Source organism: Periplaneta americana, chromosome 11 (genome assembly GCF_040183065.1).
Source record: "Periplaneta americana isolate PAMFEO1 chromosome 11, P.americana_PAMFEO1_priV1, whole genome shotgun sequence".
NCBI lineage: Eukaryota > Metazoa > Arthropoda > Insecta > Blattodea > Blattidae > Periplaneta > Periplaneta americana.
The window spans coordinates 127,280,284-127,308,158 of NC_091127.1; the positions used below are offsets into that span (position 1 = coordinate 127,280,284).

The window sequence follows — 27,875 nt, forward strand, 5'->3', positions numbered from 1 at the left end:
CATATCCCAATTCGGAGCCAGTTTTCCATTATTTTAAATAAATATACTTTATGAATACATAGAATGACTTCTTTCAGTCCAATAGCTTGTCAGGAAGTTTACAATGACAGCATTATGTTTTCAGATCCTTAATAAAACGTGAAAAATTATGTTCTTATAAAAAGCTTTCTGATAAGTGTTCAATAATAATTTTGTCAGCAGCTCGAGGACTTATTTAAAACATCGTAGTACCAATAACTATTTCACTTGACGATATGTGTCAGATGAAAAACAATTGTTTCTATACATCTGAAGTCTGGTTAGTGTAATATGTACCGGGTAGCTAATTGGCGACGTATGTAATGAAGGGGGAAAGGAACTGGCCACCCTACTTCATTATCTCCTGGCCTAGTTGCCTCATAAGTGGTGCCATGTTGGTATAACTTGTGAGATTCAGACCTGTCTTTGGACAGTTGCCTAAACAAAACAACAGTAACTAAAATTTCGGCCGTCAAGTTGGCATGAACTTGTCAATATTTGTTTTATCCCAGTGGTTATCAATTTGTAAACTTACTAAATCCTTGGCCAATTTAAATTATAGAATTGCACTAAACTGATGAAATGAATTATTTTTAATAAATCGTAATTTTACACTGTGGCAAACTAAGCTAATACTCAAGGACCATTAGTAGTTTGTACTATATCCTGAGAAACACTACTGGTACCCTACATTTTAACAAGTTACCGAGTTCGTCTACACGTTTTTATGGGAAATAATTCGTATTATAAGATTTCATGCAAGAGACTGCATGGAAATTATTTCTGAAATTTAGCATAAAAATCTGCATAATATTTGTCTGAAAGTAATTAAAATCAGTGACTAGAAACACAGTACTTACTATGGCGTCAAGAACATAAGATATTCGAAAGAGTGAAAATAATAGAATAAGGTTAGATATATTCAGACATCCCAAAAACATTTAGTGAAACTACACAATACACTGTTAATTTTTTTACGCCAATTATAATATATACCGTACTCAATTGGGGAATATGTAATTTAACAAAAAATAGGAAGAGAAATCTCTCCTTTCCGAATATTTAAGCAGAGGCTGTATGTAGCTTATTTTACTATCAGCAAGAAATGAAGCCTCTAAATCAATTTATAAAAAGTTTTAGTATTGTCAGTCCTGCTTTACATAACTGTTAACATGATTCAACATTTTACAATAAACAATCCACTGCTTTACATGCTATTCATTCAAGTCTGATCAACTGCACGTCACCACTCACACACTCACCAACACCAGAGGCATAAACATGTTTACATACTCGGTACCTGTATTTTGCAACAGAGAATAACTCTCCCGACATATACTACATTACTTTTTATATTCAGAGCAAATGCACGCATCACAAAACCAACACCCGAAACATAATACTGAAAAATCATGTGAATGCAATTCATTTCACAACACACAATATCTCAAAATTAATGAAATACTGGATTCATTTCGAACAAGTTCTGTTCTAATTTCTCTCCTTCAGGCACAACTATACTGTACGTTTTTTTTATATTTTCATTACTTAACAACACTAAAATAAAATAAATAAATAAATCAAATAAAATAATTTTTATTGCGAATCTAGCAAATGGTTGTTACTCTTTGTTTCTGAATTTGCTAACAATTTATTTATGCAATAAAGAGAGTGAATATGAGTAGGCCTATCTTGTAATGTTCTTATGGCATATTTACAAAGGAATGACGAAATGTTTGTTTCTGAGTTTAAATTAGACTTTTGAGAAAATACTATTTTTAGTTCTTCATGCTTCTGAATTATTCACTACAAATTAAGTCAAATTTTACACTTTAACAACTTCAATTTTATAGTTCTAGACACTAAAAGTCTTGATAGTCGATAAGTTTTAGATTACATTACAAATTAAACGTTTTACATGGAACTATTATACAGAATGGAGCTTATTCTTGGGGTAATTTTATTAGGCTAAAAATAATATTTATGTGAACATGAGAAGAAATCCAAAATCCAGAGTATTAGCAAACAACAACAAAGTGACTGTTGGTGGTTGATTTCTAATGTTGAGCACTTCACAATTACGTTATTGGCTACTTTTACCTCGTCTCGGCTTGCACAGAATTTGGAAAATGTACATTACATGACCTAATCTTTCTGGGCATGATAAATAAGTTCAACTATGTATTCCTGGTTACAAACCGGATCGGGTTTGATTCCAGGCAAGGACGTCGAAATTTATCTTCCTTCTACAGTAAATAAGCTTGTCTTTCATCTTGTATTTTTAAGCAGTGCTATTATGCCAGGAGTTACCGGTACGCCACTTGTGAATGTATAGTGTTAGTTCATAATTCTCCGAGGAGTAAAGACAGAATGGGCCAAAGAGCTCAATCTTTCAATTAGTTGACAACTCGACTCTAGGCATTACCATATGTTACCACGAATGTATGCACTCACTGTGTAGCCAATAAATAGTGAAAATATTTTGTGGTGTAAGTCAATAAGCAGTTGCGCATTCAAGATTGATTGTTATTGCATAGAAGTTTATGTACACATATATTATGTCATGCCATGTTATAGAAGGGTAGAGAATTTGGTTGTTGTGTCCAATGAACCAACAGTTATCGTTTCTCAGCATGCCTTTATGGATTGGTTTATAAACTGAATCTTCACCATTCCGAATTTTAGAAATAGGATCACTTTCAACAATATTTATTATTATTTATTTTCTAGTGTACCGTATATAAACTAAAGATGACCAGTGAAATATAAATACTATATAGTTTTTCTAACTACCAGTATTGTAAATATCCCGTAAACAGTTAAGCTAGTTGTTAATATGTAAGGGTGGAGACTTGGAGAGTTGTAGAGGGATACCGATCTTCCAAGTTCATTTTTATATTTATTTTATAAAGAATTATAATAATATCTCAATTAAACAAAAATGTTTTAACAGAATGTCATGAGATATGAATTTTGTCGTACTTAAACTTAATTATTCAACATTAACATAAAAAAGTACCGTAAGTTGCGAACTACGATGATTACTAAAGTTTTTGGTTGCCATTACTGACCAGAATTACATTATCACTCTCTCTCCGCCAGTATGATACAATCAACACATTCAATTGAAAACGGATATGTAAAACAATCCGTCCTTTATTAGATACAGGACAGAAGTACGTGAAATACTTCCGAACATGTTCAATACTCATCTTACATTATTGAAATTCCTTTACCCCATTGCTGTACTAGCAGTGAAAACAACTTGAGAGCTTGAACAGCTTACTAGAGGTTTAAAAATCGAACATGTAATAATTTGTATTAAATAATTGATTAATTGGCGATCTTACTCGTGTTAATTGTGTAAGCATTTACAGCTTACAGCTGTTTCGGTGCTTCTTCACACCATCCTCAGAGCCTACTAGATCTCAGCGTCATCTCGAACTTCACTGCCTGTTGTGTGGGTGCGTTCGATTGTTGAAAAGTGGTGAAATGTGGTGTCAAATAGTGTGTGTGTTCTGAAATTATTTAATCAATTATTTATATTCAAGTGTTAAAAGTAGTGTACGAAAGATTCAACATGAATTTGTATTATTTTTATGTACTGGTACTTATTTAATATTAGGTACATTTATACATGTATATTAAATTTTATATAAATAGTTTACTTCATAAAAAAGGCAGCTCTTTTTTATTTATACTGGTACCTCTTTGTTGTTGAAGCATTCAATGCATTTAATAATAGTTAAATTTAACAATAACTTTTAGCATTAGTAGCCTACTTCTAATGACAAATTCTACCTGTACTTGTACTGCAAAATACGCCACTGGCTCTCTCTATCCACGCTATTGTCTATTTCGTGCTGAGTGCTAACCACAGGACCTGCCTATGATTAAAAGATGTCGACCTCTGATGTAGGTGATGAAGTTTAATAATAATGCACGGAAATATATAAAATTTAACACTGGATATTATTAAGAACTGTAAATGCTTCGACGAATCAAACTGAAATTTAAGCACTGTTTTTTTACAAGGATATAAACCTTGTCAGTATGAGATCATGAAAGTCTTATGATGGTTCCATTGCCAATACATCACATGTGACATTGCGGAAAAATTCCATTAACGATTTGAAATCATCTGACATAAGTAGCTGCTAAGTTTACAGATTTCATAATACCACAGATATGAATATTTGGGATCATATTTTAACCACTTTTTAAAAATCAAGACAAATTATTGTTATTAACAGTATCTGTTTTCAGTGCTAAACACTTGACAATGAAGCCATTCGAAATGTTGCAACCTAATAGCGTTAAATTGTATTGATTTTGTTACGAAGGACGTCATTGTTTGCTGAAAGATTCCTATCCACTAGATGATCTTTCTTGCATTAAACACAGTTTGGTGAAGCAAGGTTATCAATTTTATTTCATTTAAATGTTTTGAAAGGCATACACGTTAGTAAGCACTCTGAATGTTTTTATTTATGGTTCACAGTTTTTCTACGATGATAGGCTGATCTCATAAAATAGTAATATGCGTTACAAGAGCGGTATGTTGACGTTTTCATATTCGAGGAAAATATTGAAAAAGCGAAACGTAGTTGAGCTTTTTCAATTTCCGAGAACATGAAAACAAACATACCGCTCGTGTATCGTACATTATTTTGTGCGAAGATCGTTTATTACATACCTGAAAGAGGAATTTCTAATTAGTTGCAATGAAATCTCCATCTTGGTTTCTGTTCAACTTTGGAAAACAAATATATCTATCTTCAACATTGTTCCTATAAAATGTTTTCTGTGTTTACTATACTGCAGCAGGCCGTGATATACGTCTGTCTTTTTTTTCCCCCAGTCTATGATGAGTCTGGAATCTTGTTGATTTTTTCACGGCTTCCTTAATGTTACTTGCATTACAAATGCAGTAACTTTTGTGGTGTTGTAGAGTTTACTTAATTTTTGCAAATATTTAAAAACAATAATTAACAGTGCAATTTAGGTGAAATTGCAGTGGTAAGTTCCCAATTTATAATTATTACTATATTGAACGTCTTTAAAAATAATATGTTAAAAGCCTATAGCAGTAAAATGAATATGATGCTTAAGCAGTAAGAATAGGGAAATTGTTATGTGTGTTATGTTGGGAATACTGAATGTGGTATTTCACACTTACCGCGTATTTGTTTTGTGCGGAAAGCAAGCAAATATGCATGATCTCGCACAAAATATGTATTCCTATGATTTTCCTTTAGCTGAGGTTCTGTGGATGTTGCTGAATAAGAAAACAAATTATACTGATCCTTCTAGATTCTTAGAAAATGTTGTTCCTTTACTTTACGATAAGATAAAGTCGTCCATATCCACAAAATAGTTCATTAATGGGTTTGCGCCTACTTCATCAGGAGTACACTTTTTGTAAAACTCTGCAACTGGGTCAACAAAGAATGACATCACGCCAATCATGGTAAATCAAACACACAATCATGCACTTCCTCAGGGAGTAATATAAAACAACAGTGCTGAGATAGGCACAGGAAACAGCACACTGATGTTTTCCATGCCTACCCGCTCCATTCAAGACTCTCCCGCACACATACACACATACGCATGTACGTACATACTAAAACTTGGGACGGTGTTTCACGTGGGGCACAACAAAGCAGATGAGAGAGAGGGGGAAAAGAATCAGTTTGATCCTCATGTTCATAGTGATAGGTTCACAGAAGAGAGTGTAACGCGAGTTACTTCCTGTCGGAGATGAGACACTCACCTCTCATTGAAAGTCTCCTGACGTGCATAGTTCTGCAGGCTGCCCTCCTCAATGAGGAACTTCATTCGCTCGAAGAAAGATGCTGTGATGGCAGGTGGTTGCTTCCTCAGCAGGATGTCGATGGGTTTGGGAGCAGACACGCATAACTGGCTGCTGCGGCACAGATGGTTTGAACAGCATTCAGGATCTTCACAGTCCACTAGACCATCTGAAAATGCATTCATATGGATTTTAATTCTCAACTTTTCACTGCTTAGAACTTCACAAACACTCATATTATAAATTATATTACCTACTTGTTTTATTAAAAGATATATGTTACGTTAAAATATATACTATATAAAACATGGAACTAACTATTTTTCATTTGTTTTTTTGTTGTTGGGAGAAATGGCAAGATTCTGTAACAAATTATAGGAAAAAATTCTTTAATGTTTGAGTCATCAACAAAATTTATTTCCTTATTTGCGATATACAGTAACTGTTATTGTTGTTATTAGATTAAATTACAATTTCTACACACAGATCAGAATTATTATTAGGGTTATCTGTAGAATTAACAGCAACATCAGTCTTTTTCTTTCTAATGTCTCAGTCATTTTTCATATTTTCATAAATATACCTATTTTACATGCTTTACTCATAAATAGGCTAATATTTTTAAACCGACAAAATTTTCAAGGAGTACTAGAGTAAATATTTATAACACTTTGGCACTTTCATTATTAATGTAACTTATGGCAGTGAGATATGGACTCTAAAAACATATGATAAATCAAGAATCAGAGCTGCTGTTTTGAAGTTCATAAGAAAAACTGCGCAATATATTTTGTTAGATCACAAGACTAATGAAGAAATTTTAAATGAATTAAAAGTTACATTAGTGCTAAATAAAATACAAAAATAATTGGTTTAAACACATTCAATGATGACACGAGATAGTTTCCCAAGAATAATGAAAAATTACCAACCTTGGAGAACAAGACATCAGGGAAGACCACTGAAATGACTATTGGGCAACTGAGACCAGAACGGATCAACCATTTTGTCCAAATCCATGAAAAGTGTTATGATGATGATGATGATGATGATGATGATGATGATGATGATGATGATGATGATGATGATGATGATGATATTTTACGAAAGCAAGTTATAATACCATAATTCGTAGCACAGTTCCTGATCAGAAAGTTCATGAATAACTGGCAACAATAGTAAAAACATGTTATTAAATAAAAGTATTCAGTAATCAATTTGTCAGCAACTTGAGGACTTAATGAAAGTAGCAGACAGTGTTCTGCAATTTCGACCTCGATGGACAAGAACCCATCCAACCTCGCGTCCCACAAGTTGACTTGAACTTGTCAATGTACATTTTATGTCAATGGTTGTCAGCTTATGGCCATTATCATTCACCCATTTTAAATTAAGGGAGGAGATGGGTGAAATTTTTAAGCTAGTTGGTTCATTTTTGGCACATATTCCACATATGATATATATACACATGCTACAAATTTCATGCATGTCAACCAGATATTTTCTCAGTCATACCTTTTCTCTAAAAAATTGGGGCATATTTTCAAAACCTATCTCCTCGTACAAAATTTAAATATATGATCTAGAAAAAAAATACAGTATCTTTGATGTACCTAGAAAAGTATTAACCATCCATATTTTAGAAATATATCCTTAGAATAGAGAAAAAGATTATTATTTTGTCAAAAGTTTTTCTTTTTTTTTAATTTTTAGTCCTATTGTTATACAAATTAATTTCTAATTTAAAAGTAATTAACATATGAAAAATATGATAATCTAATTTGTTAACCATACTTTTTAGAACATGCAGTAAAATTTCATGTTTCTAGCATCAAAATTGTCAGAACCTGACCGAAATGTAGGCCTAGTGAAAAAAAATGTGAGAAAATTGTAAAGTTTGCATAAAATTGAAGTTCAAGGATGCAGCCATTTATATAATGCGTAATTTTTATGCTTTCGAGTGCTGCAGAGCATTGAAACTTGCTCAACATATAAATAAGAGATTGCTGATTCATTTTTACAAGAAAACGAAAAAGCGATTTTTTATTAAAAATGACCAAAATTTCACCCATAAATTAAAGAATTTCACTGTGTTAATCAAATGTTTCCACATTGTAGCTCACCAAACTACATTTAAAAGACCATTATACATGGACAACAGTTTGAGGAAGTCCACCATAAAATACAAAGATATTTATGAAAGGAATACAGTCAGATTTAAATATTAAAAGTTTATGAGGAAAACAATTGAGGGCTCACCTTTGTCATTGTCTCTCCCGTCACTGCAACTCTGCTCCAAGGCAACACTGCAGTCCCGTCCATCCCAGCCATCATAACAGCGACATTCCCAAGCCCCGTCACTATTCACTCGACACTGACCATGTCCACTGCAGCTGTTGGGGCAGCCCTCCATGGTGCAGTGACGGCCATTCCAGCCAGTCACACACAAACACGTGCCATTCTTGCATTGCCCATGTTCGTTACACCTACAAAACAAACTTCTTTAGACAAGAGCAAAGTACAATTATTCAGAAGGTAAATTTCCTATGTTCATGTAATATTATTATTAGCTAATGAAAAGACAATTATTCTTCTTGCATCATTTACCATCCCATGCATAATTACAAGGATCGGGTCATTTATATTTTTACAAAATCTTGCTGAGGTGGGAATGGTCCACACAGCTTACACTGGACTGGCAATATTAAAAAAATTGGCATATGAAACATGATACAAAGATCAGTACTTCTAATGAAGTATTATGCAGAGCAGTGTAGACAGTATTTGGGAGTGAAGCTAGTGAAGAAAGAAAAGAGAGGATGAAAGAATGTGGGAATAAGTACTCCTACATTCAGTCACCACTTTTGGCTAGCGCTACAATACTATACAGTAGTTACATCGGCATTAGAATATAATTTTATTTCCATTCAAATATATTTAGTTCGGTGTAACCTTAGATGATGCATAGTTTCGCTATTTTACCTTCAAAATGGCTGAAAACAAACTTCAAACTAAAATACTTTTTTTGTCTATTATTTGTGAGTAACCTTTTTTACGAGATTTAATAATATTAAGGATTTGCTACTGGAGTTAAACGACAGCTGTGAGCAGTATAGGATGAAGAAAAATAATGAAGGTAAACGTGCAAATTCGAAATGAGGCAATGAAACAAGTGGACAGCTTCAAATACTTGTGAGGTACTATAAGTAGAGAACGGATTTCTAGTTACATACCTATTTTGTTTGCTACGTCCTAGACGTATGTTATTCAGATATCTCTACGTTTCATGTATACAGTAACCCCCTATTAATATTCTACAGAACCTAAAATGCCTAACTGAACCATAAAATCCTATAAATGCCTATGTTTGTGCCTGAAAAGTGGCGTTTTAGTATTTTGTGTATATTTAAAATAAAAATGCAGGTACTAAAATTTAAAAAAATGCCACCATAACTACAAAAATGCTATTCAAAATGTAAAATATATATATATATATATATATATATATATATATATATATATATATATATATACTGGCCTGGCAAGGGGAGAGAAGAAGATTTTATCCAATTTCCTGAACTGAAGTTGGTATGTTGTTCATGTTAGGCGAGAACTTACAAATTAGTTTTAACATAAATGCACCATTGTTATGCGAAATGAAACTGACCAATCAGCAATAAGTCTCTTTCACTGACATAATTTGAGTCTTCAGTTCAGTAGCACTTATTGTCAGCACCAGTTCTTTGTACTTAAATTCCATCTAAAATGAAATAATTTTATTAAAATTAAAATTATTAATTGTTCATTTTATATAAATCCCTAAAAGTCCTAAGTTGGATTTTATAAAGTTCTAAATCTATCTATCTATCTATTTTTTTTTTTTTTTTTTTTTTTTTTTTTTTTTTTTTTGCTCCTAGAAATCCTTTCCCTAACTGTAAGTAGTAACACGAGCTGCTGCCAGGAAGTCTTCTGCAGGCCTCTGGAAAAGAACTAAGGAAGAGACTAGTGGTGTTTCGTGTGGAGTATGACACTGTATGGGGCAGGAATATGGACATTACGACGAAGTGAAGAAAAATGACTACAAGTATTTGAAATGTATAGGTATGGAGAAGAACGGAATGTGTGAAATGGACAGACAGAATAAGAAATGAAGCCATGCTAGAAAGAGTGGACGAAGAAAAAATAATGCTGAAACTGATCAGGAAGAGAAAAATAAATTGACTGGGCCATCAACTGACAAGAAACTGCCTACTGATGGACGCACTGGACAGAATGGTGTATGGGTAAAAGTTGTTCGAGGCAGAAGAATACATCAGATGATAGACAACATTACAATATATAGATCATATGTGGAGACTAAGAGGAAGGTGGAAAATAGGAAAGATTGGAGAATGGTGGATGCGCAGTGAAAAACCTGTCCTTGGGGAAAAAAACTATGAATTAATGAATAAGATTAATCATCATAATTTTCCTTAACAGTGTGTGGGTATCAATACAAATTTCTTCATTCTGAAGCAACAGCTTTGAAATGTTGGTCTGTCCATCTCTTCCTCGGTCTCCAGTTATATTAATGATGATGACATTAACAATAATAATAATAATAATAATAATAATAATAATAATAATAATAATAATAATAATAATAATAATAATAAAACAATAGAGAAAATAAGACGCATCTGTAGAATATTTGAACCTGTAATCTAGGACTTTATCTTGGGACTGTTACACCTATACTGGAAATTGGGACAAATTCGTGACAGGTGACAGCTATGCTATGATTCACTGAAAAGAGTTTCTTAGGTATTACCTTGGATCACACTGCTTGAGATTGCAGTATTCTCCTGCCCAACCAGCATTGCACATGCATGAATCCCCAACACAATGACCATGCGGTCCACAGTCCAAGTCACACAGCTCTGAAAGTCAAAAATATGTTTCAAATGTTATAGTGTAATACAAGTCAAATTTTTTTTAGTCGTGATCATTAGGTACCTATAAAAAGATACAATCTCAAGTTTCTCAAATATATATATCCTGTCCTACAACTAACTTTCATACAGTAGCTTTCGTAATTAAAATAAATTTCTTACATACCTCTGGAACAGTCATCTCCCGACCACATGGGCTCGCAACTGCAGGTCTGTGTCTCTAGATCAAAGCTACCATGGCCTGAGCAATCTGGAAGACACTGCAGGGCGTCGTTGTCCATTTGACTGCAATCTGCTCCTTTCCAGCCTTTCTTGCAAATGCAGACACCCTCCGCACAGAAACCGTGGCCAGAACAAGTTGGATGTGGACAGTCCACTGCAAGCAGCAATGTGTGTGTCGAAACTGACGATCGAAACAGAATTCTTCCGATCTATTGATCTCTGCTTATAAGAATCTTACAATGATATAATTGAAATTATTCAAAGAATAAAAATTATTGTCTCTCAGATTAACATAAGACAAAGTATTAGAAGCAAAGAAGTTCAGTACTAATTTCGCTCAACTATATTTAAGCATATAATTCTCAATGACATTCTAACTTTTATATTCTGTGGACACAAACATGAGGCTTGACTGACTTCCATTACAAGGACACTTACCTTCTTCACAGAACTTGCCCATGTAGCCTCGCACACAGGCACACTTCCCATTGACACAGTGACCGTGCCCATTACAGTCTGGCACTTCGCACTCATCGTGCCTCAGACTGCACTCCTTGCCTTTCCAGCCAGGGTTGCATTGACACTCTCCGTTGATGTACTCACCACGCTGACTGCACAGCACGGGACATACACCTGCAATAACAAATTTAGTATTAATCTATTGGCAATGGAAGATACATAAATGTATCTCTACTGAGATGCTGAAGGATATTTAAGTGCAAGGCACAGAAACTGAAATAACTTTCTAAAATGTCCGCCATTTCCACATGAAATAATATTTTGTAGAAATTTGAGGCATACTAAATCAAACGATATAATAATAATAATAATAATAATAATAATAATAATAATAATAATAATAATAATATAATAACAATAATAGCAACAATAATAATAATAATAACAAGAATAGCAATAATAATAATAATAATAATAATAATAATAATAATAGTAATCCCGAGGGAAAAAGACCTTTGGGGAGGCCGAGACGTAGATGGAAAGATAATACTAAAATGGATTTGAGGAAGATGGGGTATGATGATGGAGACTGGATTAATCTTGCACAGGATAGGGACCAATGGCAGCCTTATGTGAGGGCGGCAATGAACCTCCGGTTTTCTTAAAAGCCATAAGTAGTAGTAGTAGTAGTAGTAGTAGTAGTAGTAGTAGTAGTAGTAGTAGTAGTAGTAGTAGTAGTAGTAGTAGTAGTAGTAGTAGTAGTAGTAGTAGTAATAATAATAATAATAATAATAATAATAATAATAATAATAATAATAATAATAATAATGTCATATTATATTAAAATTACTTTCTTGTGGGACACACTCGAAATATTTTTATACATTAGAATCATACATCACAGATTTTACAGAAAAATATAGTGCGTATCTTTTTTTGTCTAGAACTCTCAATAAAACAGCACTAAATCCAGCCCGACATTTAGCGATTTCTGCATGCTCGTTGTGGTAACCACTCCATTCTCAGACAAGATTATCCAGAATCAATTCTCTTTCACAAGCAAAAAATACCAGTATCACAAATCTGAGACATATATAAACCTTGTCAAACTGAATGAATGAATTTACATAGCTATTAATCAAAAACTTGTAATTTTTTCTTCCATAATCACTGGGAAATTACGAAGAAAACAAAAGAATAGGCGCACAAAATATCAAATAAACATTACCGTACAAAGTCGTATCATTACTTTTTATATGCCTTTCTAAAATTTTTTGAAGCAGCAGCTCAATTAAGGAAATTAAACTAATCGTTCAGTGGCCCAACTTTGGATAAATAAATCTCCTCCTCTCATGCTCTGTATCAATATTATCGACAAAGAAATTAGGATAAACTTTTCCAATTAGGTTTACTCCGATCTAAAGACTGAAGTGATAGATCATATAATCATATGAAGAATATACTGGGAAGCTATTAAAAAAACACGACTAAGAAACCCAAAGAGATTTAATCATTTTTAATTTTAAAACTGTAGCTGCATCATACTCAGAATAGTGTCACAAAAGCTGCCTCAAACAAAACAATTTATTATAAGCAAATATTAAATGAACACCTATCTTATAAACGCCTTTTAGAGGAGAGGATACATTACTTTAAATAGAAATAGTCAAATGTACGATATACAAGAGGGTTTTGGAAAATCGAATACACAGTCTCTACCTTCAGATGTTATTAACTCTACTAATATGAGAATTTCCATTTGGAATACGTACTTTCACTGCAGTCTTCACCACCAAAACCTGGATTGCACTGACAGTGTCCTAAAAGGCATTCCCCCTTCCCACTGCAACCATTCGGACAGTTCTGTGTCATATCTTCTGCTATGACAGCAACGAAAGAGACTTCTTGTGCATCACCATCGTCATTGTAGAGAGAAAGAAACCAATGGCCGGGATCCATGAAATGTGTAACTTCTTTTTTCACCGTTGGCTAAAGGAAATTCATACAATTAATCACAACACGAAAAACCAACACTATCTTAACATTTATACATCATAAAAGTAAATTACCTCTCCTCCCAAAAGAGAGCATTTACATATTTTAATGCTGTAATGTAACTTATTTTTAGATTTCTGAAGTCGAATGTGTATTATAGTTTATTTAGAAACTTGTGAGCATATGAAAATATGCCCTAGTTTAAAATAATGTCAAGCCTTCACTTACATAAGATTACAGCTGTATAAAACAAAATTTATGCAGTAAAAACAAACCGGAAATACATGTTGTTGTTGTTGTTGTTTTCTAATGCCAGGCGTTTGACAATAAAATCATTTGACCTCTTGCACTCCAATATTTTTCAAAGATATTATCATGACTAGCCACTGAAGCATAGATTTACCGGAAATACATAGAAAGTTCGTTAATTTGACAATAGCCTAATACTTACATTCATAATAGTTTTTAGAAAATATCTTTTTAAAGGCTAAAAAATGTGTCTACTTGATGTGTGTAATGTGAGTAAGCACAATTTATGTATGTAACTTTTACTTTTTATCTTGTAATAATAGTAGTTTGGTTGGTATAACTTAGATATAATTATTGCAAATAAACTTTTTGTTACATTTATTAGTAGTATCATTGTGTAGACAACTTAAGATAGTACGGTACTGACATATGAGTTTGAGGTAGCGATTTGTAGTAGGGTACCAGTATCAGTATATAATATTTAAAATATGTAATGTACTTCGAAACAACTTCTGGAACATCAACTTTCTTGATCTTTACGTACTAAGGATGACTGAATTTGTTCCATGTTGCGAGTTATTATTTGGGTTCATTAATTCAGTTACGTTTTATGTATTATGAGTACAGTATATTCGATTACAGCTTATTAAATGTCACAGATAAGAAGTATCAGTTCGACTATTTTACATGTGATATGTACAAATGAAAAAAAAAAAACATAAGATAACATTATTAAGTTCACTATAGTGTCTTTTATTTTTAATTACATTGCATATTTACTAAAAATTACTCTCTTTTCTTTATGTTGCCCTATTTTGTTGCCTAACTTAACCATTGAAGGGACAACTGCAGCAATTACATTTTAATGAAAACATTCTGGAACTCATCAAATAGAACATCTCGAATTAGAATATTTCAATTTTATCAATAAAGACACCTTCCCTTTCTTAAATTTAATGTTTGCAATTAGGTCGATTTTTTAATTTATCGAACTTCCTCTGTCTTTCCCTATGATCATATCAATATGAAGTAGTGAGAACTCTAGTTTTCGCAAGTATTCTATTTTACTTTAAGCAAATGATTCAAGTATTTATAAATTAATGATATTGGTACTAGTACATATAGGTTTCTTTGCTTTTATAGTGAACATGATGCAACTGAGTTGAAATCCATGATGATCTCTTTTGGCTTCAGCTGATAATTAGGAGTTGACTTTATACTAAACAAATATATGGTTGTTTAAAACAATGATACAATAATACTTACATGTGAACCTCTTTTACTTCTTGCCTTGAACCCGCTCAAGACGTCCAAGATGTGGTACTGTGTGTGTGTAGGCAGTGCGTTGCGTCTTGCATAGACACCTATGCTAGCACCACGTGGAATGCTGTAATCAAACTTGACATACGCGGCTTCCGACTGATAAAACTGCATGTTCCAGTAACTATATGGAGGAATATCCTTGGAGAGTTTCTGACCCAAGGAAATTTGTGAAAAAGTTGTCCCATCAGGGGGAAAAGATCTCGGTGGAATTTTGCCACCTGAAATAAGAAAACTCGTTTATATATCGATACACTACATGTTCATATTTAATCATGAAAGCGATCCAGTGTTAGAGACAGAACTTTGCCGGTTCCTATTTTACATTACTTTTCAATACACAACGATTTACTGCATATTTTACTTCATATTAGTTGGTGTTATTTTCTATTCTCCAAAAAATATGTACAATGGACATTAATATTTACAAAACGAACCTGTTATTAGAATCCTTAGTATTTATTAGGCCTACTTATTATTGTGAAATTGCAACTTAAATTGTTTAATACACGTGCAAATTAAATCTGTGACATTTAAGGTTTAAAATAAAAAATTGCATTGTTTGTTACATATAGGTACATTGTTGTTCACTGATTCTTTTATTTCTACAGTTGATATTTTTCTAAAGAGCATTCCTAAACTTGTACACAAAATAATAGGACTTTCTTCAGTTGTTTCATTTTTTTCATTTCATTTATTGTATTCCATAGATCTTACATTAGTATTGAAGCTTTAAGATGTAAAACAAGTCAAGAGTTACACAATTTCTTGGCGAAATGATGTGAGGCCGTGGATTGGCCATAGATTACCTTACATTTACTTTATGGTTGGTGGAAATCAACCCAAGCCTGAGGGTACTGTAGCTCTGGAGCCCAAGCGCAGTTGTAGTATAGAAACTAAAGTTATATTTTTATGCAGAAACATTATATATATTAAAATATAATGTAACCCATAATATTTTATTTAAATATACTGGCAAACAGATATTAATATGAAACAGTACCAGTACCATTAAGTGCAGAACTCGAACACTGCTAAGAGATTAACGAAAAGGATAGCTAATCCAGAAACCTAAACTGAAATATGTCAGTATTACTTGCTCAAAAGTTGCACAAAGGACATGTGTTAATGTAATAAAAATTATCAAACATGTGAAGGTCATTGCATTGTAAAGGAATAAACAATTCTCTCTGAATGAAATTACTTCACTATTGGTAGCACTGGAAAAAAAAAGTAAAACAGTATAATACGCATGTACTTCTTCATTATACATTATATTCGATAATTAAATTTTCACTATTTCACATGAAAAAAGGTAAAATAAGATACCCACTACTTACACAAATTGTTCCAATTCAGTTTCTGTTTACAAATCTGTAACATTTCTACTGTAACTTAGGCAGATTCTGAATTATAGCCCCAGTTTCTTGAAATAAATTGTTATTTGGCAAATATTTACAGCTTTTCTCTAGCTTCATGACCAACAACTTATTATCTTTGAGTTGAATGATCAGGCTGACTTCCAAATTGGAAAATTAAATTTTATTGATGAGATTCGTGTTTGATTCACGAGGTACTTTTATCAATACACTGTTAATTAAGATAGATATCAATATAGTAATGGATCACAGATAATTAATTACAGTAACTATTTTTATTTTCTGTGAAAATTAACATTGAAGGATGACAGCACTGTAAAAAGTAACAGTACGGTAACATAACCAGATTTAATAATGGAACAATAGGTCCACTACACATGGGGGGGAATTTCTCCATCAGAAAGGTCAACAGAATTAATAGTGATCAATAGGCCCAGGATTTTTATGTAATATCAAAGTACGAAATATCTATATAAAAATGTAGTAAATATCGGGAAAATATGTAATTAAATATGTAATATGAATAAAATATGTAATTTAAAATCACTATTTATTTATTATGCATTAAATTCACAAAAATGTCGTCACAATTTAACTGGTCAGTTGAAGTGGGAGGATGCAGCCTGGAAAGTCGATCTGCCATTTCCACCTTGTATAGCTTGTGAATACAACTTGTCTCTGTCACAATCTATGCTTTTTCTAGTAACTTAAGATTTCCTAGAAAAATATTTTTGTGTCACACACATAATGGTATTGTGATACGTGACACCCACCCAAACCCCTCGCTAATAGCCTACTTTCAATTTGTAACAAAGTTAAATGACCGGCGCACCTGACCATCCCAGATTCCGAGAAAGCATTAGTGTAAATGTATAGAGTTGAGGCACTCCGATCTACTGTATCTTAGAGACAAAGGTTTGAGATTCCCAGTTTTATGTTTATTTTCATTTTTAAAAGAACTATTTTCTTAAGCCAGGTTTAGAAATTGAAGTATTTTCTATAGTTGTGAACAGAGCATAACGACATCAGTTCCAGGCCCTCCATCTTTACCAGCATCGTGTACTATAGCGGAACAAAAGCTGGTTGAAATAGGGACATTAGAACTTATCTCTAAGTATGTACGAAAGAAAATTCAGTACTTTACTCTGAAAAATAAAACGAATTTAATAAAAAAAATTAAGAACTCAATAATTGCCTAAATATGTACAAAAATGTTAATTCTTTACATAATATGTAAAATATGTAATATTACTAAGAATATGTAAAAATATGTAAAATAAAATTCAACTATATCAGAACCATAAATGGCCACATTTGTCATTTTCAGTACTGTATTCTACAAGTAAAGGAATGCAATATTTAAATACATAAGAATCCAGGCCCTAGTGATCAATTGTTAGTGTACCGAAGGATAGCATCATTTTTAAGGTCGAATTAAATATTGAACTGCAAGATTTGTGATATTACGAAAATGAATACATTCAAACTCAAATTAGGCTTACGAAGATTATCATTACCTAAATGATTTACACTTCAAAATGTTAGAAGACAGTGCTAAATGTTGAATAACTCATATTTACATATTATTTCTTCCTTTCACCATGTAGGTAATTAGTAACTATTAATGAAATAAACTACAGGTACCGCATATAATTTCTGCAAAATAAAAACAAATATGTATTATAAAGCATTACTTTTTATATATCATGTTATGCTTATGTTTGGTTCTACAAAATCAATCAACAGTTAATCAGTGCATAGTCTACATGGGAGAGAGGACCTGTGTGTGACCATAAATATTCATAAAGCAACATGAATCCACTGTGTACACTGTGCAATAAAAGTAGGTTTTATCCACCGTTGTGGAGTAACAGTTAGCATGCCTGTCCATGAAACGAGCGGGTCCAGGTTCAAATCCTGGTTGGAAGAAGTTACCTGGTTGAGGTTTTTCCGGGGTTTCCCATTAAGAGCAAATGCTGGGTAAATTTCCGCGCTGGACACTGGACTCATTTCGCTGGCATTATCACCTTCATCTCATTCAGATGCTAGATAACCTTATCAGTTGATAAAGCATCGTGAAATTACCAATTAAAAAAAAAGTATGTTTATTTTGAATATATTTCCTATATCCGAAATTTCATTTACCAATTTTTAGAGTGAAATACGTTTACAACACTTGTTTTACGGTGTTTCTTTAAGAAGTTTTTATGCTGTCATACCTTTTCCATTGAAATAGACAGGAATAGGATGCAATTATGTGCTAATATCTTCCTGTACTTGTGCTTAAAGTTTACTATTGTTGACCTTCAGTAATGGCTTCTTTAACGTAGCAAATCAGGGTTATCTCCAGTAATTTCTAATCCTCCTTATACTGGTACTAAGGCTTTGACTCACAAGTGTTTCATCCTTTATTTTATTCATTCCTCTTTTTAGATGGCCTAAAATTCCAGTGGACGTCCTTTCTCCAAGTTAAAGAGCATTAAGTATTTTAAAGAAATATTATCATTACAGAGACTTTTGTCCCTTGTAGTGTTTTTATTGAAATAAAATATACAAAGAAATCAATACTGTGAGTTGAACATTGTGTGTGAAGAAAAGAAAAATGAAAATTGAACACAAAATATGAACGTCAATCAACTGGTACATAAATGGTGAATAATTTGAATTATTATTAAGTTTGTTTGCGATTAGCTTATCATCAAATATTCAAAATCTACATATTTCTGTCATGACCACGTTTTTTGCAAGGCTAGTAATACTGTACACTGATGTTCAATGCAAGATCTAGATGAAGTGTAACAAACGTTACTGGCTCACATTAGCTTGGTACAGATCAGATTAAACTTTTTTCATCTTTCTCGTAATTGAAAATTTCTAGTACAAGTAACAGAGTTTGAGCAGTTAGAATATTTAACTTTATAGAAAATTACAGAATTAATACATCAAGGACTCAAATTGGAATAAGTTTTATACTAGCTGTCAGTTTGTAGGCCTACTAGTGTAAAAGTGAAAGTGGGCCAAATTTTAATACAGAATAAAGAAAATAATTCCTGTTTATACAGTCCACATAGGTCTCAGATTCTCCCTCAAGGCAACGTATACTGTGTGTATTCTTGCAAAGTTTTATCATTACGGGGTATAGGGTGTTGTTTTTTATGGTTATAAAATAATTTACATAATGTATTTAGTTACATTAAGTTTACAATATCATACCTAAGCAGGTTGCATAATGGTGAAAGTGGAAAAAACCTAATAAATTGGGATTCACACTCTGAAGTCAGTACGTTATACCTGGAAAGTGATTCAATTACAATTTTAATAGCCCAAATACCACAACACCCAAAGCTTGCTCGAATCAACACTAAACATGCACGGGCATGCTGTAGGAAATGTTACTTACTCCGGTGTCAGTAGGTTTCCATGCAATGTCTCACATATCCATGCTCAATAACCGTTCACCACTAATTACACAAACACCAATAGTTACACTGTCAATCCTTATTACAGTGTTATTACATTTTTGTCAGTTGCTACATCTAAATAATCTGTGTTACTATCACTAAAGCTTTTTATTTTTATATGAAAGAAATTATTGTAAGTGTACACATGATCATATTATGGACTTATGAATTAAAGTAACTGTCCCTTTCTAATAGAAATTCTTATACATCTTGATTACACAACTTTTAACACTAGGTATATCACTTCGGAATATATACTGTACTGTATTTCTTTCACGTGTTAAAATTAGGTACCTTGTTGTTGACTAGTTTCAACCTGTTGTACCAGTTCAACCAGTTCTGAAGATAACCTATAACAGGTTGAAATTAGTCAACAACAAGGTACCTAATTTTAACACATGAAAGAAATACAGTATATATTCCGAAGAAATTCTTACTTTAAAACTGTCACCACAAAATATACAGACATATTTTCAATATTTATTTCTAAGTCATCCAACTTTTAATGATATGAAAAAAATACGAATATTTTCCCCATGTATTTTATTAGTCTCGATACCGGTATTGAAGGGTAGTTCTTCACAAATATCTCAGAATTAAAAAAAAAAAAAAAATGTGATCCAGAGTGACACCCTCCTTTCGACTGCACTTTTATCAGCTGAAGAGATAACAGACATTACTATACAGATGATTAAAAAATTCACGATTGCGAACTATGTAAAGCCGTGATGTGAAAATGAAGTGTTATAGACCAGGTTGCCAGATTATCTCATCAGGAATCGAGGACAGATAATGATATTGCGTACCTTAATGTCACTAAACATTTGAATTAATAATTAAAATTGCAAAACAACTGATTTTCTGAATTCCAACTAATTATATTAGGGACTAAGCTTTTAATTTTGCTACATTTTTGTTAGATTCTGAAATTTCGTTTGAATTATTGATAAAGTCTGGAAAAATAATGACATCTTACAGCCTGATTTATAAAGAAAAAATGCGCGATGGTAATACAGTATTTAAATCCTATTTTGTTTTTAGTAGGTTATTTTATGATGCTTCATCACCATCTTAGGTTATTTATCGTCTAAATGAGATGAAGGTGATAATGCCAGTGAAATGAGTCCGGGGTCCAACACTGAAAGTTGCCCAGCATTTGCTCATATTGGGTTGAGGGAAAACCCCGGAAAAACCTCAACCAGGTAACTTGCTCTGACCGGGAATCAAACCCAGGCCACCTGGTTTCGTGGCCAGACGCGTTAACCGCTACTCTACAGGAGTGGACTTAAATCCTATCAATAATAAATCAACATCCAAAGAGAGTAAAGAATAAAAATATTGTATAATACCTAATAATAAAAATTAAATTTTTTCCATTTTTTTTTACATTCTCGGACAAACATAACTCAATCAAGGATACAGGACAAACCATTAAAATCCAGAACAATCCTTGGAAATCCAGAACATCTGGCAACCCTAGTCATAGAAATTTCTATAGGAAAACTTTCGGACATTAAGTTGAACAATTTTTTTTATCAAAAATTAAAGTATAATATGTGATCATTATTCAGAAAATCATTGAAATCATAATTTCTTAAGAGATATACTGTAAACTCAAAAATATCTATATTACTTTAATATTAGCAAAAGTTTTGCCGAATTAGCGAGAAGAGTGAAGTAATTAATTTATGATTTACACAACCCAGGATGTCACTCTGTGTCATTTATATGTATGGGGAAACTTAAAGATAAAGTGTATGAAAATAAAATCTCATTCTCTAAGGTAATGCTACGAAAATCTAAAGAGGAAAATTCTTAATCTACATTGTGAAGAATTCCGTTGACTTTGGAAAACATCTTCAAAAATATGAGATATGTACACAAGAAAATAGTAATTATTTTGTATGTTTACGAGTTGTGATCATTAAATTCCGGGACTGTGTCTGCTGTGGGTGAACAGATCATGTGATTGACATGCTGGCACAACAGTGATGCTAGATGACCTTGAAGAGACACGCCACAAAGTTTCAAAGCACTATCTTCATTGAGACCTGTGTTACACAAGGTTTTGTTAGCACGTGCATCTGCGCATTTGCCAAATCACGATGGACTCGAAACTGGAGTAGAGAGCAAATATCAAATTCTGCTTGAAACTCGGAAAATCGGCAATTGAAACCCATAAAATGTTCAAGCGAGCCTACAAGAATGAAGCAGTGAGTCAGATGAGGTGTTTTGAGTGGCATTCGCGTTTCAGAAATGGCAGAACATCGCTGGAGGATGAGAGGCCAGATCGACCACACACATGCAACACTACCGAAAATGTCGAAAAAATTCGACAAATTGTGCATGATGATCGACGCATCACCATCAGAGAAATTGCCGACATCGTCAACATGTCATTTTGAATATGTGCAGCATTGCTGCCAAGTTCGTGTCCAGGCTTCTGTCGCAACACGTCAGTTTTGCCCTGTAACAAGGTAGTCGTTATTTCTCACCCCCAGTATTGACCAGATTTAGCCCCCTGCGACTTTTTTTTTTGTTTCTGAAGATGAAATTGAAGCTAAAGGGTCGCTGTTTTGGTACGGTGGTGGAGATTCAACGTTAATCGCAGAAGGTGGTGGGCAGGCTTAAAGAAAGCGATTTCCAGGAGACATTCCAAAAAGGCAGAGGTGCTGGGATAGGTGTATAGCTGCCCAAAGGGACTACTTTGAAGGGGAAGGGAGCCAAATTTAAATCACGTAATTTTATTTCCATTTATGAGACTGGTCCCGGAATTTAGTGATCACAACTAGTATATAATGGGTACATAAGTAATCTTGAATGTGAGTTATAGTTTACCCGTAGTTAGATCAAGATTATAGGGGAGAGAATTTCTATGAGATCCAGCAGTCAATGCAATTGTATGAACTTCCCTACACAAGGTGGTGAAGAACTCCCATCATTTATTTTTCAGCATTTCTAACAAACTATCGATGTAAATTTCTCTGCAGCATTAAAAGTATATATATATCAGGGTTTAAGCCACAGTCGCATTCGACTTCTAAAAATGCAACAAACTTTGAATGTAAATGTGCAAAAATGCGACAACCACATTGGACTTCAGAAATGAAAATGGTAATGGAGAAAATGAAATCAGAGGTGTGTTGATCTAATCTGAATTTAAATGAAATGGTAATGGCATGGGCAATGTTCAAAAAGGTGTTGAGCAATAGGTATTTAGGAATTGAGTTCAAAGAGTTAGTGCAATTCACGTAAGTTAAGTGAATAATTTCTTCTAATTGATTTATATAATTCCATCGCATACTGTAAATTGTGAGTCAGGATTTAGTTGCATGAATCTTGTAAAAATTGAAATTGGAAACCGCCATTCAGTAAAAAGAGTTAGCACTCTGCTAACAATAAATTTTGTGCGAGATCGTGCGTATTTGCTTGGTTTCTGCACAAAACCAATCTGCGGAAAGTCTAAAATTCCACATTCAGTATTCCCAACCTAACACACATAACAATTTCCCTCTTCTTACCGCTTAAGTGACATATAGATTTTACTGCTTTAGGCTTTTAACATATTATTTTTAGAGACGTTCAATATAGTAATAATTATAAATTGGAAACTTACCACTGCAATTTCACCTAAATTGCACTGTTAATTATTGTTTTTAAATATTTGCAAAAATTAAGTAAACTCTAAATCATTACATAACCTTACCGTTTGTTTTAAGTTCGTATTTATAGACTGGGGGGAAAAAAAGACAGACATATATCATGGCCTGCTGGAGAATAGTAGACACAGAAAACATTTTAAATCAACAATGTTGAAGATAGATATTTTTGTTTTGCAAGTTTGCCATCATTGAACAGAAACCAAGATGGAAATTTCATTGCAACTAATTAGAAATTCCTCTTTCAGGTATGTAATAAACGATCTTCGCACAAAATAATGTACGATACACGAGCGGTATGTTTTCTTTCAATTCTCGGAAATTAAAAAAGCTCAACTACGTTTCGCTTTTTCAAACTTTTCCTCGAACATGAAAACTTCAACATACCGCTCTTGTAACACATATTACTATTGAAGGACCAACTAGTAAAGAATTTCATTGTTTGGCATGTCCATTAAAAAACGTATTTTAATGTGACGTAAATTCAGCAGTAATTGATTCTAAACATACCTACGTGTAATGATTTACTTACGTAAGTATATATAAAGATTGTATAAGATGAATTGAAGGTACCGGTAATAAAACTCCAAGAAACAAATTGCTTAACTTTTTGTTTCTGTATACTTTATTAATTTTATCTTTCTGCACAGATATTTTTAATATTGCACAAGCATTTCGCAATTTTCACAAATATAATTTTTCATTTGTGGATTTTTGCGACAATTATTTGTTTTCTAGCTTAAATCCTGATATATATTTTTTTTGTTACAGATAATGAGAAAAAGTAGATATAAACATGGAAATGGAGTGATCTACAAAAACAATTTCAAACAGAAAATTTTGTTAATTTGTGGTATAAGATTTATCATATATGACAGTCACAAATGTCATTATGTATGGTAACAGGTACAATCCTGTAGCTGAGGACTGGCACTAGCAGTGTGAGGACTTACCTTCGATGACTAAGATGAGTGGTGGAGGAGGGGTGACGGTGGGGACCACAGGACAGTCCTGCCCGCTACTCTCAGTGCTCGCAATGTCTGTGGACACCTCTGTCACCTCTTCACTGACAGATGTGTCGGGTGGTGGCGTGTCTGTGAAACTGGAAGGGGTTGTTGATTCTTCTGTCGTCTCTGTTGTCTCAGTTGTCATGGAGACAGTCGAGGCTTCCTCATCACGTTCTGTTATTAGTGTTGCAGGCTCTGTGACATTCGGCACTTGATCACTACTTTGTGTCTCTTGCTGGGTCGAGGAGGCAACTGTAACATTTTCTGCAATTACTGACGTGGATTCAGTGCTGTCATCGTCAGCTTCATCGAGACAGGGGCACGAGCATTCACAAACGCCACCCCACAAATGGAAAGCAGTGGTTGTAGGAGGAAGGGTGGAGGTGGTGGTCGTTTGGGGTGGTGCCTGCAATTCATGCTGGTTACCACTCTCACTGTTCAAACCAAGCAAAACAGACGCGACTTTCTGGGATGGGGGACTTATGTCAATGCCGGCGATCTGGTCATTCTCGCCATCGGTGGGAACTGACACAGAAAGGACATAGACGGGCTGGTGCCCCGTCTCGTTGCCGGGGTCGGCATCCTCAGTGGCAATGGTCACATTCACAAGCACTCGCTTAGCATGTCTGGACGAGCCATTCACGTCAGGTGTGAGGTCCAACACTTCCACTCTCGGCAAAGCTGTTAGACTTGTGTTGGATGCGGGTTGTGTTAATATGGAACCATGCTCGAGGGGCACACTGTTCACATGCGCAGGACCGCTGTTGTCTAGCTCCGGCTTCGAGGGCTCCTCCTCGTCCTTGTACTGGATAGTGGTGGCATCAGACAGGAAGGGGGAGAGGTACGTGGTTGTGATCACGGATTTGCCAGTGGTCTTGCCGTCTACGTCCTCCACGTCCTGGACCTCGTTGTTGAGTCGGTTGGCATCGTGACTCAACTCCACGATCTCCACCTCGTCTTGCCCGTACGAGTACACAGGTGGGTAGTCTCTCTGGACATGTCTTCTGGCAGGCACGAAACCACTGCCCTCGTCCTCGAAGGGCTCCTCGCCACTTGAGTTAGTCACATGCCACACAGACACATCCGCTGCGTCCTCACTGTCAGACACATTCCCATGCACATGCACACCAACATCTACGTCATCACGGGGGACATGCTGGTTAACTGATCTACGCCAACGGAGGTGCAGTGGATCTAGTTTACTGTGTGCTGCAGCAGCTAACACATCGGCTTGTGGGTATTTACCTCCCGAAGAAGGCCGAGGACGACTGGACGAACGGTTTGTTTCAGCAGGAGTCTTGGGAAAGACTTCTGTGTTCTCTCCCACGAGAACTGTGCAAGCTTTGGCACTCTGATATGACCAATTCAGTAGGTTCACCGCTAGAAACAACAGGAAGAAAACATCGAATTATATTAGCAAGGCATAGTAATGTCTGTTGCATATTATTCCTTTATACTTCAGTAACATAACAACTTAATACTTGAAAAGGCTTAAAAGATCTTTGCCTATATCTTGTTTCTTGAATGTATATTATGCTTTTATCTATTCTCATTTAATGTATATGTCATTTATTTGGGGACATAATAAGAAAATTGCTTTGAGACCTTTACAAATTATTCAAAATAGAGCTTTAAGAAATTTATTGGGTTTTCATTATTTGACTCCAGTTAAATATCTATATCAATTTTCTTTCGTTCTACCAGTTGAATCAATTATCAAATTAGGTGGTGCTATTTTCATGTACAAAGTTAATAACAATTTAATACATAGTAATATTATATTTCAGTTTAATAAAGATATACATACTTATTTAACAAGACAAAAAGACAATATATCTTTTTCTCAGCATAGCTCAGTAACTTATGGAATGAAAGAACTTAACCATTTTTTAACAACAACTTTTAACCAACTTCCTTTAGAATATAGACTTTACCAAATTGTCGATGTTTTAAGAATTGTTGAAAAATACGTTTTTGGAAAGATTATTTATTTTAATTCTCAGTTGATTTATTTATTTCATAGTTTCAAACTTTTTCTTCTTTCTGCCCAAAACTTTATGTTATCTTACTATTTGTTCTTATTTTGCTTTCTTTCTTTAATAAATTCTTGTGTTATTGTTTGTTTTCCACAGACTGTAGTTTCATGACTTTTTCAATTACAGTGTACAACAAATGTATGTGTTCTTGTATAGCCCCTACATATGAGTTATACCGGTATTCGTTGAGGCATATTCAATAAGTTAAAATATATAATACAGAGTGTTTATAAAGTCCCGAGCCATTTCTGTGAAATAATTTATATTTTTTCTAATATTATAGGAAGTGTATGTGATTGTCAACATGGTTATTACAGAAGAAAGAGTAGCCATTGTGAGCGCACGATTACGTGAATTGACCTATGAGCAAGTTAGAGAAGCCTTTACTCGCCAATTCCAAAAACAGAGTCCATCTAGAGCGAATATTTGGCTGCTTGTGAATAAATTTAAGCGAACAAGACGACAACCATCCAGACAGGCCATCTATGTACATCACAGGACAGCATGCAACAAATTCAAGAGCAATTGAACGTAATCCTAGCCATTTACTCGCTATGTCAGTAGAGAGCTGAACATACCTCATACTACATTATGGAAAGTTTTACATTTTACATTGAAAAAACGAGTCTACCATTTACAAATTCTTCATAAGCTGAAAGATGAAGACTATGTAGTTTTAAAGGCAATAATATTGTGTTTTGGTTGCTAACAATGAAGAGTTAATGCAAAACATTTTATTCAGTGATGAAGCAACATTTCACACCTGTCGCAATGTAAATTGCCAAGTACAATCGAGTGGCAACGAGATATTCTTAAAGTCAATGTCAGATTGAGCATAATCAATTAATGGCATGATTTACCTTGACATATTGCACAATTTTTTGCATTAATAGTTGGTGCAAGATGGGATTACTGAAACTATTGTGTTTCAACAAGATGAAGCATCTCCAAATTTTGAGACTGTTGTTCTTACTTACTTCTTAATACTTGTGTCCAGCTATAAGCTGACTACACGATATTCATTATAAATCAAATATGCAATTTTCCAGAGTTGTGGATTGGTGAGAATTTCATGTAACGAGTGGGTTTTAATTATTTCCTGCAGTTTATTATTGGTGTTATTACATTGAAGTAGGATGTGTTCTATTGTTTCTTCTTCTGTTAAACATTTTTTACATAATCGTTCTGATAATTTAAAGTGATGCAGATAAACTTCTGCAACAAGGTGTCTATTTATGACGTAGGTACCAGTAGGCTTATCAAGAATTCCAACTGTATGTGTGAATTGTAGAGTGAAAATAAATCGTATCTTATTTCTATCAGT

At 33.8% G+C, this 27,875-nt stretch overlaps 1 protein-coding gene across 6 annotated transcripts in view; it reads right to left on the reverse strand.

Annotated features, from left to right (window-relative positions):
* The window catches only part of Ten-m (teneurin transmembrane protein Ten-m), a 978,623-nt gene that overhangs the window by 35,071 nt on the left and 915,677 nt on the right, over positions 1 to 27,875 (reverse strand). For 4 of the 6 annotated variants that reach the window (XM_069840029.1, XM_069840028.1, XM_069840030.1 and 1 more), the window contains 8 exons: positions 24,462 to 25,895; positions 14,956 to 15,230; positions 13,218 to 13,434; positions 11,425 to 11,619; positions 10,931 to 11,140; positions 10,644 to 10,752; positions 8,093 to 8,319; positions 5,795 to 6,002 (listed from right to left, as the gene is read on the reverse strand). In XM_069840029.1, the coding sequence (XP_069696130.1) occupies positions 5,795 to 6,002; positions 8,093 to 8,319; positions 10,644 to 10,752; positions 10,931 to 11,140; positions 11,425 to 11,619; positions 13,218 to 13,434; positions 14,956 to 15,230; positions 24,462 to 25,895 (2,875 nt within the window). The remainder of the gene's footprint in view (positions 1 to 5,794; positions 6,003 to 8,092; positions 8,320 to 10,643; positions 10,753 to 10,930; positions 11,141 to 11,424; positions 11,620 to 13,217; positions 13,435 to 14,955; positions 15,231 to 24,461; positions 25,896 to 27,875) is intronic. The other 2 variants (XM_069840032.1, XM_069840033.1) reach the window with 2 other exon arrangements.